Below are 13698 nucleotides of genomic sequence, written 5' to 3' on the forward strand. Positions count from 1 at the left end.
TCCCACACGGGGTCCAGCACTCAGCGACACGGGTATCTTGAATCTGATTGGGCCCGACCCAGTAAAGGGGGGCGAGGGGCAATACCCCCCCCACCGAGCCAAGCCCGCTACCTCCCATGCCACCAAGCCCCCCACCCCACGCACAACCAACCCACAACCCACGGGATCCCACTCTCCCGGGTCAAACCGCATAAACCCCCCCCCCCCGAGTTGAGCCCATTGGCGCCCCCCATATCTTAGGCCGCTGCGCCCGTGGCCGGGCCCCCATCGACACGGGTCCCTTGAATCAATTGTGCCAGGCCCAGTAGAGGAAAGGATAGGGGACTCCCCCCCCCCCCCCCCCCCCCCCCCCCCCACCAAGCCAAGCCAAGCCCGCTATTCCCCATGCCCCCGAGAGCCCCACCCCATGCCCATCGGCCACCCAACACACAGGACCCCGCCGGGCAAAGCCCATCCTCTCTGATCCCCCTGTGAGAGACCTCTCCCTCCCGCCCTCCTCCCCGAGAGATAGAACACCCCCATATCCTGGTCCACCATGCACAGAGCCGAGCCCCCAGAGCCCCCACCCACCCCCGCCCGACCGCCAGGCCCCTGGCCCACTAGAGCCCCAAGCCCAGGTCCGCAGAAGGTCTAAGCACCACGCCTCAATGGCCCCCCGACCCCCCGCGACGCCAAGCCCGGTGCCCCCCCGGCCCCGACACCTGACCGCCCAGGCACGACGGCCGAGGACCCCAGGAAACCCACTGTACCTCCCATGTCACCGACATCACCGCACACGTTTGTGAAAATACAACTAACAATACAATAAGCGCACTCTTTCCCCGGTTAATAAACGTTTTTTTTGGGTTTTTTTTTTGTACTTTTTACTTTACTTTTTAAATAATTTTATTGAAAAAATAAGAATCGTGAGAGAATCGTGATCTCAATTCTTAGAGAGAAAAATCGTGATTCACATTTTAGCAAGAATCGCTCAGCCCTACCGGCAGCCATAGAACTATAGTCCGTCAGCCATAAAACTATAGATCGTCAGCCATAGAACTATAGACCGGCAGCCATAGAACTATAGATCATCGGAGAGGAAAAGCAAGAGTAAGCATCAGAGCCAACTGACTGCAGTCACACAAGCAATTCGGTTTCCAAGTGAACTCTGGGAAGTGAGGTCCAAAAACACACCTGCAACCACTTATTGCCACAGAACAAAATGGAGATTGTTTGAGATCGAGATTGTTACTTTAAAAACAAAAAATGGTGCGGGAAAAAGTATTTGAATTTAATTTAATAATATCTGTATGGTCCCTGAAATGGGAAACTTGGCCTCATAAAGAATATGGACATTCATCGTCTGTTCCACCTGTGTCACTCTGCTGACATGGTAGTGTACTAGTGTTGTCATAGTTTTTTGTTTGATGGACTGTGTTGAAGGGTGTCATGAAACGGAATCCCCTTTAATCTCCATCTACCCATCTCATTACTAGGAAAAAAGAGCTGCTATCGAGGGAGGACTTGGAGTTACCATGGAGACCACTCTACGAGCTGCAGGACAGGATCCTTTACTCGAAAACTGAGCATCTGGGCCTCAACTGGTTTCCCAAGTATGTCCCTTGTTTCCCCTGGCTAGTTCAAGCATTTTTTGCTAGTGAGTCGGCTTGAATGCATTGAGCTGGTGTTGAATGGAGCACTTCTGCATTTGTGGTTTTGTGGAGAGTTATTGTGAAATATATGTTCCCTGATTGTCCTTTCTTGGCACCTTGGTATGTCATTATTATTGCAATATATTTTTTTAATGTATTTTTTATTTTGATTACTCTGTTGCCAATCAGTGTATTGCTGAGCTGTATTTTGATGCGACAAGTTTACCCAAATTTAAACCTGACTTTATTTTTGTGGTGATTATAGTCATATTGGCCTAATCTTATCAACCAAAGCATGGTTGAAACCAAAAGCCAAGCCACTTTAAAAACGTGGGTTAACTGTTAACCGTTGTCTCTTGAGTGATTGTTCACCTCCAGTTTAAATGTGTTAAATGTATTCTGACTATAAATTCACCATTATTGAATTGCAATGCTTATATCAATAGCCAGTATATCTGTAATATTTATGTAATACAAATGTACACATACAGATTTAACTTTTCAAACTTTTTTGTATTTTCTGTTCTAAAAACAGTGATCCACAGATGAGATGACAGTAGGGCGTTGGAGAAGTGCCTTCTATTTGTGTTTACTTTACACAAGTGACACATACGTGTGTTTCATATCAAGATGGAACCATTTACCAAGACGTCAGTTTTGTCAAATGGAGCCAAGAGTCCTCTTCTTATTTCACACCTCAAATTAATCGACTCTTACTCAGTTCACCAAGTTTGCAGACCCTGCACCCGCTTATTCAGATTTGTCCGTAAGAAACATTGTCTATGACCCGTGGTTTAGTGCCAATTTGGTACAAAGTTTAAACGTCCCCCCACCTTACCCCCCCTGCCCAACCCACTGGACCCCCCCCCCCCTTCTTCAGCTAGCAGTGCGAGGTGCTCTCTTATGGTGCTATGGGAACATTGTATGTTTCTCACAACAAAGTATTTACTGCAACGTAACCGTTTTACAACTGAGGACACCAAGCTGCCAGCTCATTTTGTCACAGCTATACTGTACTTCAGAGGCATGGATGGAAAGACTTAATAACAAAAAGTGGAGAATGTTGATTAATAGATGTATACAATGTTGATATTTAGGATGATTGGCGTTTGGGCAAGTGTGCTGAATGTGCTTTTTGTCTCCTTCCACATTCAGTTCTCCACGGCCACGTGCTTCCTCTAAACACATAGTGATAAAAATGTTTCAGAAGTGGTAAGGACAAATACTTATCTTTGTGTTTTTTTATTTTCTATTATAATTTTTATTCATCCTCTTGAGGCACTTTTTTTTCCCTTTTTGTTAATCTGTTGCATGTTATAAATCCCCCCAAAAAACACAAAAGAATCACGGGACACCTCCCCACGCAGCTTGTTTTTATGTGACAGGAGAAAAATCGATAGCATATCAATGTTAACATTCCACTCATATTGGAGAATGTCGCACTGCAGCTAACGGATTCTGTTCCCCCTCCCCCTCCTATCCCCACTTCTTAACGGTCAAATTAATTTTATATAAAGTATATAGTGGTTTGTTTGTCTGTCTGCTTTGATTTGCATCTCTCTTAATCTTATCATTAGTTGATTTTCTTAATTTTTATTCATACAAGAAGAAATCTACCATAGCAAGGATCCCCCGACCAGCCACAGTAATTGACCGATCTCAAACCCCGCTCTCGTTTTCTTGATCTTCCAATCACACTTGTTGCTTCCCTCGGACAAACTTTGCTCTGTAAATCTTTTCCTTTTTTCCAGCAAACACCTTTCTCCTTCCCCTAGCTTCCCTTTTTAAAGTTACCCAATCCTACACTACTATATTTTCAAGAGTCACAGTAAGGTGCACGCACGCACACATACACATACACATACACGCACACACACGTACACTCACACACACTCATCACGTTTCCTCCCCTTGTTGAAAGTAGCAGGGTTGAACATGATGCCCTCTTCCCCAAGTTCAGGGACCAAAGGTCACAGCATTTTGGGGTTTCCTCTCCCTTGGGGTTTTGAGTGTCGAGCGTGCTGCTGGGCAGCACACCCAGGACAACAGCTTAGAAGAACACAGCAACATTTTGGGAAATTAGCTTATCGTCTTCTGAATGGATGCGGACAGTGATGGGTAGCCTAGGCATTGTCCAACTAACACCTCTCCCGAAGGCTACCTGTCACTGTCCGCTTCCATTCATTGTGCTAAGCTAGGCTAACATGCAGCCAGATAGCTTTCTACTGAACGCACAGAGAGGAAACTGGTATCTATCTTCTTGTCTCTCTCTGGAGAAAACGGTGAGCTAATTTCCCCAAATGTTGGTGTGTTCCTTTAAGGCTGGGACTTCGGGGCTCTTGGGCTCCTGCGGTGCATGAGTGTGATGCCAGCCTGTGTGTTGTGGGCTTAGTGTTTTCCACTTAAGACATTGGGCAATACTCATCAGTTCCCACCCCACCCCTGAATTTTTAGAGAGGCTTATGTGGTGACCAGGCCAGTGTTTTGTATGTGGGATAAGGCTGACGACTCTGCAGTCTTTTGGAGCAAAATAAAATACAATGGAACCCATTCAGTGGCCCATTCCTCTAAGCGAGGAAAAGGGCCACTTTTGGAATTCATTTGAATGCCTTGCACACGGAAAGGATACAAAAATATAATATAATACTTTGTATTTTCATCTAGGTGGTTAGAAAAACACTTGAGTGGGCTTCCTAACAGTTTCAAAGACGGGAACAATCTTACCCCCCTCTGTCAGTGAGCCGGGCAGAGCCTCGTCCTTTATCTATCTGGCTGTCGTGGCTCCTTTCTCCGACCATCATTCCTACACTTTGTTGCTACACTTTGCCGTCTGCATGTAGGCCTTGCCAGTAGGCTCCTTGGCTTTGGGCGCTAGCGGCACAACCCTCCGCCCTAGCATCGCCATCAAGGGTTGACGGAAAAGAAGAACGACAAAAGCTGAATGAGATGGAGATTAGAGGCAGCCGTGGAAAAGGGCGGACAAGTGTGTTTTTCTTTTAACAGGCATGTCTTGAGCTCGCATTTGTGAGTAGGATTGCAGGCAGTGAGCTCATAGGCCGGGGGGTTATATTGGTCGAGACTTTGACACCGCATGTGACAAGGGGTTCTCCCTAGTACCTCGTCCATCCATGTGTGAAGGTAGAAAGGCCACTAGTTGCTTATGCGTAAGACAGCTTTATTAATAGTAACAAAATCCAAAACCATTTTAGCCGCATGATTGCAAGCAAGTGCGTTGACTAAAGGCCTCTACATGATACAGCAACTTCAAAGCAACTTCAACACAACATCAGCGCGATTTCAACGCGGTTGTTGCAGAGGGTCTTGTAGACTGTGTTGCGAGGATGTTGCGTACATGTCCCCAGAATCTAATCTGAACAACCGTTGCGTTGATATTGCGTAGCAGTGATTGGTTGGTAGTGAATGGGGGCGGGGCTGTCATAGAATAATATTGGTCCCGCAGCGAGGAATACTATCCTCCATTGTTGTAGCCAGCCAGCGTTGATGCTAAATAATTAGCGTCACATAGCTGGCCTTTTTCTGAAAACCCAAGCACATATTGTTCCATAGCATACGCCTTCAGTTGATCATGACAAATCCTCTCTTACCTTGACGATTAAAAAGCCTCCATAATTTAGTAAATAAAGCTGTAGCCAGCCAGCTAGCATTGGTGCTATTCAAAATGCTATCCACATTAGCTACATAGCTAACCAACTAAATACAATGGTATCCTGAGGTAACGTTAAATACAACGTTTGCTAGTCGAAATGACTGGACACACACAGGGACAAGTTAAACATCAATCAATTAATTTATTCCAACAGGTAGTTTGAGGTCTTTCTCTCCTCTCCATTGGAAACTAATGACGTTACGTTAACGTTAGCTCGAAAAGCACAGAAACGGGCGACAGAAGTTAAGCTGCTAGCAACAGACACTATAACACTTCCGGTCGGGGGATTTCAAAATAAAAGAGCGACGTCTAAAAGCACCGGAAATACGTTTATTTTGTACATTATCTAACGTTAACACGAACCTAAACTAACTTTGCGCGTCGATGTTGCAGAAGCATAAAGGCAGAGTGTCTACAACACCGTTGCTTTGTCGATGTTGTGTTGCAGTTGCTTTGAAGTTTCTGTAGCATGCAGAGGCCTTAAGGAGGAATGAGGACAGTCATCATTAACAGGCTCCATGCTACTGTGTCGGCTGTAGACCTTGTAGGAAGGTTGAATGAAGACATAAGGACAGCAAGTTATTGTCGATTGTCAGTCTTGCGATGCCATTTTGTCCCAATTTCCTTGTGCACCAGCCCCATTGTATGCTTTGCTGTTAATGAGTGTTTCACTGTGCACAAAGTGGGATGTGTAAAAAATTATTTGGTGTGTGTGCATTCAGTCAGACCTGCGTCTAATTGCATTGGTATGTTTGTTGTTTGATTTAACTGTCGCCCCTAACAGCAATGTTCTGGGTCCAGTTTCCCAAAACCCTTCCTAGCACTAAGATCAACTCCGTGTCATTCTGAGTCAATAGACGGAAGATGTTTTTTGCTGCTAAGATGCTTTTGGGAAACTATTTAGTTTTGTGTTCACGTCTCACTGCGTCTCTCCTCTCGTTTCCAGCTCTGTGGAGAGTGTGTTGAAGACACTTGTGAAAAGCTGTAGACCGTAAGTACAACTTTCTGGTTTATCTCTCTGTCTGTCAACAGGGTGTCATCCACCAATCATGAAATATCATGGAATTTTGAGAGTTCTCTTCCAGACGAGGAAAGTCAGGGAATCTTGCATGTCCTCTGAAAAACGATGAACAATTATTATTATTATTATAGAACATCTTATTTTCTAAATAGAATACATTACAGGAAATTACAGAATGTATTTTTCAGCGTGTTCAGCAAATACCGTATTGCATCATATGGTGTTAGATACATGTATTTACCTCCAGGGTTGTAAATTAGGTTATGGAAATGCTGTGCTGTATTGATGCAAATTTGTGGGAAAATCTGAGCTTGACATAATTGTCTCAGAAGGGGACCCTTTAGAATCTACAGATTCGCCTCTGTTGGTTTTAGACTACGGCTACCGCTGGGGTTGTAATCACAGATACAGAGCATGGTGGCCTGAAGAATTAATTTGTCAGGTTTGTCAACAAATCTCCTAGGGTTCCTTGCTCGCCTCAGCATTCCTGTCACTGACGGGACCAATGATGTAGTGGCAAGAAGCTGGATGAGCGTTATTAAATTAAGCTCGGCTGTCGGGGAACAATGTTGCTCCCTGGCATGCAGTGGGATGTATAGGGAGGTGTAGTGGTTACGTCATTGTTGTTTCCCGCGCGGTCCACCGCTCTTGAAATCGCAATGTATTTCCAATGGACCCATTTCTAAATCGTCTAGTTTAAAACAAATAAAGCATCAACATTGGCATGGTGTACCTTTCTGTGTGTATTTTTCCACAATCTATAGCTCAACATGAAAAATTCGCAATTAATCGTAAAGGTAGCAAAATAACATTCATGTTTTCGTTCACTGAGGAACTACACAATGGCTGTGACGTGTATTAGGCGACAGCACTGAACGACAGGCGTTTTGGTGTAGTTATTTTTTAACGACATTAAAAACCTTATAACTAACTTTATTTTAACCAAAAATGCTTAAACAATAATGTTAGTGATAGAAGGGAACTCATTTTGTGCAAAAATGGAAAGCTTGCCAATGTTCATGAGGCAGAATTATTACAATAGCCGATAATACATTTTCCCAATGATAAATCCCTATACGGGTGGACCGTGCGGGATCAGGACATAGCAATCGGTGGAAGATTTGGTGCCTCAGACCTATTCTTTCCCGTATGGTAGCCATGCCCAATATATACGAGTAATTGCGATCGCCATGGGAAGTCTGGGATTTATTCATTTTGGAGTACCTTCTGACTTAGGTAGATCAGTGTCGTATTTTACCGGACCTAAAACATGCTTTTGGTAACGATCGCAGTTTTGAGTTAAAACGACCCCCCCATCCCTTGATGATTTTGTGAAGACACATATGTATATGGTATATACCTTTTGATTTGGAAGTATTTGGAGTTTCAGGCGAGCAACCCGAACGATTTGGGCATAATGCATATAACGCATCATATCTCGCAATCTATGAAAAAAGACTGGATTCTTTTGGAAAGGGGCGATGTTTAGCATGGAATAGCGCACAAACTACAGTATGTAGAAATTAACTGCTTAGTCAGTGTTGGACTATGAACAATGCCTGTCAAATGAGCCATACTATTGTCTCCATAGCTATAATACAGAACACACGATGGGTCCGCAAACATCGCTAAAATGGTCAATAACGCTGGCGCCATTGAGTAGAGATGGGAAAACAGCGTGGCGGTCAATGAGTTAACATACCAATACAAAAATAGCTTTGGCCTCAACAGCAGGCCCCTGTAATTGTGATAACTAACGTTGTGTGCGTATGTATTGAAGAGACTAGGGCTCAGCCCCTCAGTTTGCACCTAGGCTGATAATCCTATTATCTCATCTAATTCTGTCTTGTGTGAGAGTTCCCTGTCAGCGTGGAGGAGACGGATAGTGACTTGTGGTTAGCTGTACTGTCTGCATGATCAGTGGCATGACAGAGGTTAACTTTGAAGCAGAGTTGGGGTCATCTGGACTACACTACTAAGTTCTTGCAGGGCTACCCAGCAATGCCCTGTCCAGAATTCTGCTGCTAGGGTTCTCACCCGCACCAAGTCCTGGCACTACATCACCCCCACCCTCATCTACCTCTACTGGCTTCCAGTCAAGTCCTGCATCAATTTAAGATCCTCCTCATCACCTACAAATCCCTTCACTCCCTTGCCCCCCGGTACCTAGCTGACCTCCTACATCCCACCCCGGAGGCTGCGGTCCTCTGACTCCGGTCTCTCCATCCCCACCACCAACCTGCGCACTGTCGGCCCCAGAGCCTTCTCTGTTGCCGCACCCACCCTCTGGAACTCCCTCCCTCCAAACATCCGCAATGCTACATCCCTGGACTCATTCAAATCTCAACTAAAATCTCACCTCATCACCAAATTGATTAACACATTGTGCGCCATAAACGGCGTAAGTCGTTATTGCCCCGCCATGCGTTGAATGCCAACAACGGCGTAAATCGTTTTTTGGATCAATATTTCATTTTTTCGCCATGGCATTCATAATTCATCCAGCCTCCCTCCGGACTGCAGCGGCACCCTGTATGAGATTGCAACGCCTCAATACCGCCGCCTGGTGGATGGTCGGGCGAGTTACACTCACGATAAACCGGAAGTGGCGATCGGTGCATTGAGGAAATTCCTCCGGCAGTAATATCTTGTTACGTGGGTCCAGACAAACACTTGAGTGCATTTGGATCGCTTTCGAAACGCAATAATCGATATGATTTCGGCCTTTATTGCGCCATACAAACCGGAAATGGATCTAGGAGTTCGACGTCAAATAATTGGGATATTTTTCCTCCAGTCTCATTGGCTGCAATCTCAACATACCTGGAGAAGTAGTTGACAACGAGCAGGTATGTCTTGCTTCCCAAGACAAACAGATCTGCCCCCAACTTCTGCCATGGTCTTTCAGCGTGTTCAGACACCATGAGTGGCTCTTTGTGGTTATGGCGCTCTTGTATGCATGTCCTGCAGTTGAGTACCATGTTATTTATCTGCTGCCCGAGTCCCGGCCACCACACAGACTGATGAGCGCATGCTTTACATTTCACCACGCCTTGGTGTCCCTCATGAATTTTGGCCAGCACGTCATTTCGCATTGTTGCTGGTATTACAAGCCGCGCTCCTTTCAACAGTAATCCATTTTCCACTGAGTGTATCTCGCTCTGGCCAGTAGTTTTTCAACAGCGGTTCTTCATTTACATGTGCTGGCCAACCTTCTGTGCACAGTGTTATAATACGTGAGCAAACACTGTCAGCTTTCAGCTGTTCTTTCAGGTTTTCCATGTATGAGGCACTGACAGGTAGACTCTATAACAAAGTCCACGTATATGTTGGTGCTCTCCATCAGCTCTTTATCTCCTGCAGACATGTGTGACTCCCGAGGTGCACGAGACAGCATGTCTGCTGTCCAAAGTGACTTTCCTGGTACATGCACGATGGAGTATGAGTAGCGCATGAGCCTCATTCTGAAGCGCTGGATTCTTGGCCGCAGCAGATCCAGTGCTTGGGCTCCAAGTAGGGGTTTGTGGTCGGTCTCCAGGCAGAAATGTTTCCCTATGAGGTAATCCCGGAACCTTTCACAGGCCCATGTGAGGGCTAGCGCCTCCTTCTCTACCTGCGCGTAACGCTGCTCAGTTGGATTGAGCGAGCGCGATGCATACGCCACAGGCTTCCATCCTTCCTCCTCTCTCTGGAGAAGAACGCCTCCCAATCCATATGATGATGCATCAGCTGACACTTTAGTGTTTCTGTTCGGGTCGTACATAGCCAGCACAGGAGCAGAACACAGTGCCTTCTTCAGCGCTTCAAACGCCATAGCCTGGTCCACGTCCCAGACCCAACAGTTTCTCTTTGAGAGGAGGTCACGAAGCGGCTTATCAGTTTCGGCCAGCTGGGGGATGAACTTTCCCAGCTGATTGACCATGCCGAGAAAACTCCTCAACTCAGTAACGTTCGTAGGCTCCACCAACTCTGTGATGGCCTCTGACTTCCTCGGGTCAGGGCGGATGCCCTCCGATGTGGTGATGTGACCCAGGAAAAGCATTTCACTCTTGGTGAACTCACATTTGTCCACATTCAGGGTGAGGCCAGCTTTTTCCACTCTTTGTAGCACAGCATGGAGTCGAGCATCGTGCTCTTCCTGGTCCCGCCCCCACACTAATAGATCATCAATGTGGCAGACCACCCCTTCTAGCCCCTCTATGACCTCCGCCATCATGCACTGGAAGTGTTCGGGTGCTGAGGCGATTCCAAACGGAAGACGGTTAACACTTTGCATGCCGGCGACGTGTTATGTCGTTATTTCGCCCCGCCCGTTGAATGCCGATGACGCTAATTGTCGTTTTCTTTTTTTATTAGCGATCTGAATTCATATTTCATCAACCGAGTCTCCCGTTGGTACAGCAGCCCCTCTAGGAGCTCTGATGGGAAAATACCACCCCCTATCGTCTATCCCTGTGTAACTGCAGCCCATTCGATTACACTGGTGGATGTGTGGGGGGGGGGGGGCCTACTGGCTCCACTATGCTGGCGAGCCGTCTGATGAAGAGGGAAGTGATCGCGAGATGGAAAGCAGCCTGGAATATATATTTACAGCAGCCAATAATCAATCAATAAACGCGATCTATATTTGGAATGGCGATCAGGAATTGGAATAATCTTTTTGGAGAACATCTGATCTAAGGTAAGGACTCTATGTTACCAGTTTTAGGATAATCGGAGCTGTTTTCACTGAGATAACAGCATGCCCCGTATGTGTATATGTGCGTGTGTGTGCTGTTGAGGAAATAAGAGAATCGATTTCTCAGCTCGCTTCTATAGCGTGCATAAGTACACATATACTATCGATAATCTAGCGTTTATTTGAAAACTATTCATAAATAGGCCGACAAATGACAACGTGTCTAGTGTATTCGAGAATATTCCAGTAAATGCCGTTTATGAGGGAATCTCTATTTTCCTGAAATTTTCGAGAAAATGATAGCTTTTCGAAATGCTATGAAACAGAAATTAACCGATTATATAAAAAAATCCGTTTCGACAATGTTGACTGCAAACAAGTCATTGATAAGCGACGGGCAGATTAGACACATAGCCATAATTTAAAACATAGATTATGCGTTTTTAACGCTATCATTGAAGTGGATGCTGGCATCCAAGGACATTAATCAACGTTAATCAAAGGCACTGAAAGTGTTAAAGTGGAATCGGCCAAAGGGTGTAATGAATGTGGTGTACTTGGCTGATTCCTTCGTGAGTGGAATCTGCCAGAACCCCATGTTGGCATCCAATTTGCTGAATATTTTCGCTCCAGCAAGTGTCCCGAGATTCTGCTCTACTGACGGTAAAATGTACTTTTCACGGCACACATACTCGTTCAAGCCTGTCAAATCCACACATAAACGCACCTTCTTGCTGTCTTTCTTGGGTACGACCACCATGCCGGTGCACCAGGCGGTCGGCTCCTTCACGCGGCTGATAACGCCGAGACTTTCCATGCGTTGGAGCTCTTCCTTGACCTTCCCCACCAACGGCAGTGGAATTCTCCTAGGGGTTTTCAAGGAAATCGGCACAGCATTGGGTGTAAGCTTAATGTGGTATGGTCTACGTACCGTACCCAGCCCATTGCATAGCTTTGGGTAGCTCGTCTTGAGGGTCCTTGTCCACACTGTTGACACAGATGAGCAGGCCCAGGGCTACTATGGCTGGCAACCCGAGCAATGGCGTACTCAGATTTTTGACCACATAGACTTTCTATGGGGCGGCGTGGCTCAGGGGTAGAGCGGGTCGTCCAATGATCGAAGGGTTGGTGGTTCGAATCCCGCTCAAGCCCATGTCCATCCCACTGCCGTTTTGTCCTTGGGCAAAACACTTAACCTACTTGCCTCGTATGAATGTGTATGCATGTGAATGACTGTTGGTGGTGGTCGGAGGGGCCGTAGGCGATGATTATTCGCCACGCTTCCGTGAGTCTGCCTCAGGGCAGCTCTGGCTGCAATTGTAGCTTACCACGACCGGTATGACTGTGTATGAACGAATAATGCACTCTGTAAGCGCTCTGGGGTCACTGGGGTGTCATGAAGAGCGCTATATAAATCCAATCCATTATTATTATTATTCTCCGTGGTGTGTTTGGCTCCCTTTCTCAGCTGCAGTCTGGCGAAACCCGACACATCCAACGGAACCCGTCCTGGACCCAATAAGGGTCTCTCTGCTCTCTGGAGAGGAGGCTGCTGTGCATGGGAAAATATACTGTTAAACATTGTCTGTGACACAGCCGTAACATCCGCTCCGGTGTCTAATTTGAAAATGATGCTTTTTCCCATTATGCCTATCTCAGCAGTCCATGCCTCTTGCTCAGATGTCACAGAGCCAAGAAAATAGCCCCTTTTCTCTTCTTCCTCAATACCATGCACAGCCTTACCTGCACGGCACACACGCTGGTAGTGACCCATTTTCCCACAGGAATGGCACCTGACCTCATTTGCAGGGCACTCGTGTCCACATTTGTAGCACTGTGAGCTGTTTTGATTTTTACTCTGGCTGCTGTTTGGCTGTGCTCCATAACGTTTGTTTTTGGTGAAACTAGGCTTGTCATACTGCTGCCTGCCTTTAAACACTCTGTCCACAGAGCTAACACTATCCATGAGTTTTACACAACTGGCATCGCTCCTCAGTGTGTGTTGCTGTTTTTTAATCTCTTCTGATTGTCTAGCCATGTTGCGAGTTGGTGCATCAGTCGAGTGCAGCGCATTCCTGTGTGCACGCGCTTCTGATCACACAACTTTGGTTGCACGCAACCCCGTCCCATGAGCAACGCATCACTGATTAAGACCTGCCCAGGTAGGGGAAAAAATTCTGAATTCCAATGATGTGCAATTGTCATTTTATAATGCACACACCAGCATGGACCTTCAATTTTAGAAGCTTTGTGATATTCAGCCCTTCGTTTGCTGTTGTCCTGTGACTCTTCAGTTTTATGAGAGTTTCTGTGTCCAGTGAAAACAAGCTTTGCATCCTCGCCATCCCTGTATGCCCAGGTCACTGTCAAAACAAAACTAGCGTTAGCTGCTAACGTTAACTAAGCTGGTCCCAAAACAGTTAAACTAACTCATGTTTCGTTTTTGCTGAGCTCCAACTCTCAACAGTGAGGAATGGGAGGGGCTGAGCCTAATACCCTTTTCCCTCTTTCTCTCTCCCTCTCCTCTCTCTCACTTCAATGATTTTAAGTAACCAAATGTTACACTATAAACTATCTAAAATCATTAAGTCTGCTATAAGCCATTGTGTGTGTGTGATATCTATATTACTGTCTCATTGTGTGTGTGTGATCTATATTACTGTCCCATCTCTTGAGTCTTCGGAAAGACCAGATGAGGTCA

General features: G+C 46.0%; 1 protein-coding gene across 1 annotated transcript in view; it reads left to right on the forward strand.

The window, feature by feature from the left end:
• The window catches only part of psme4a (proteasome activator subunit 4a), a 184325-nt gene that overhangs the window by 13686 nt on the left and 156941 nt on the right, over positions 1–13698 (forward strand). Inside the window, 3 exon segments of the mRNA XM_084322234.1 lie at positions 1476–1592; positions 2787–2843; positions 6245–6289. Of these exon segments, the coding sequence (XP_084178360.1) occupies positions 1476–1592; positions 2787–2843; positions 6245–6289 (219 nt within the window).

This window comes from Notolepis coatsorum (assembly GCF_963971535.1).
Source record: "Notolepis coatsorum genome assembly, chromosome: 9".
Classification (NCBI taxonomy): Eukaryota; Metazoa; Chordata; class Actinopteri; order Aulopiformes; family Paralepididae; genus Notolepis; species Notolepis coatsorum.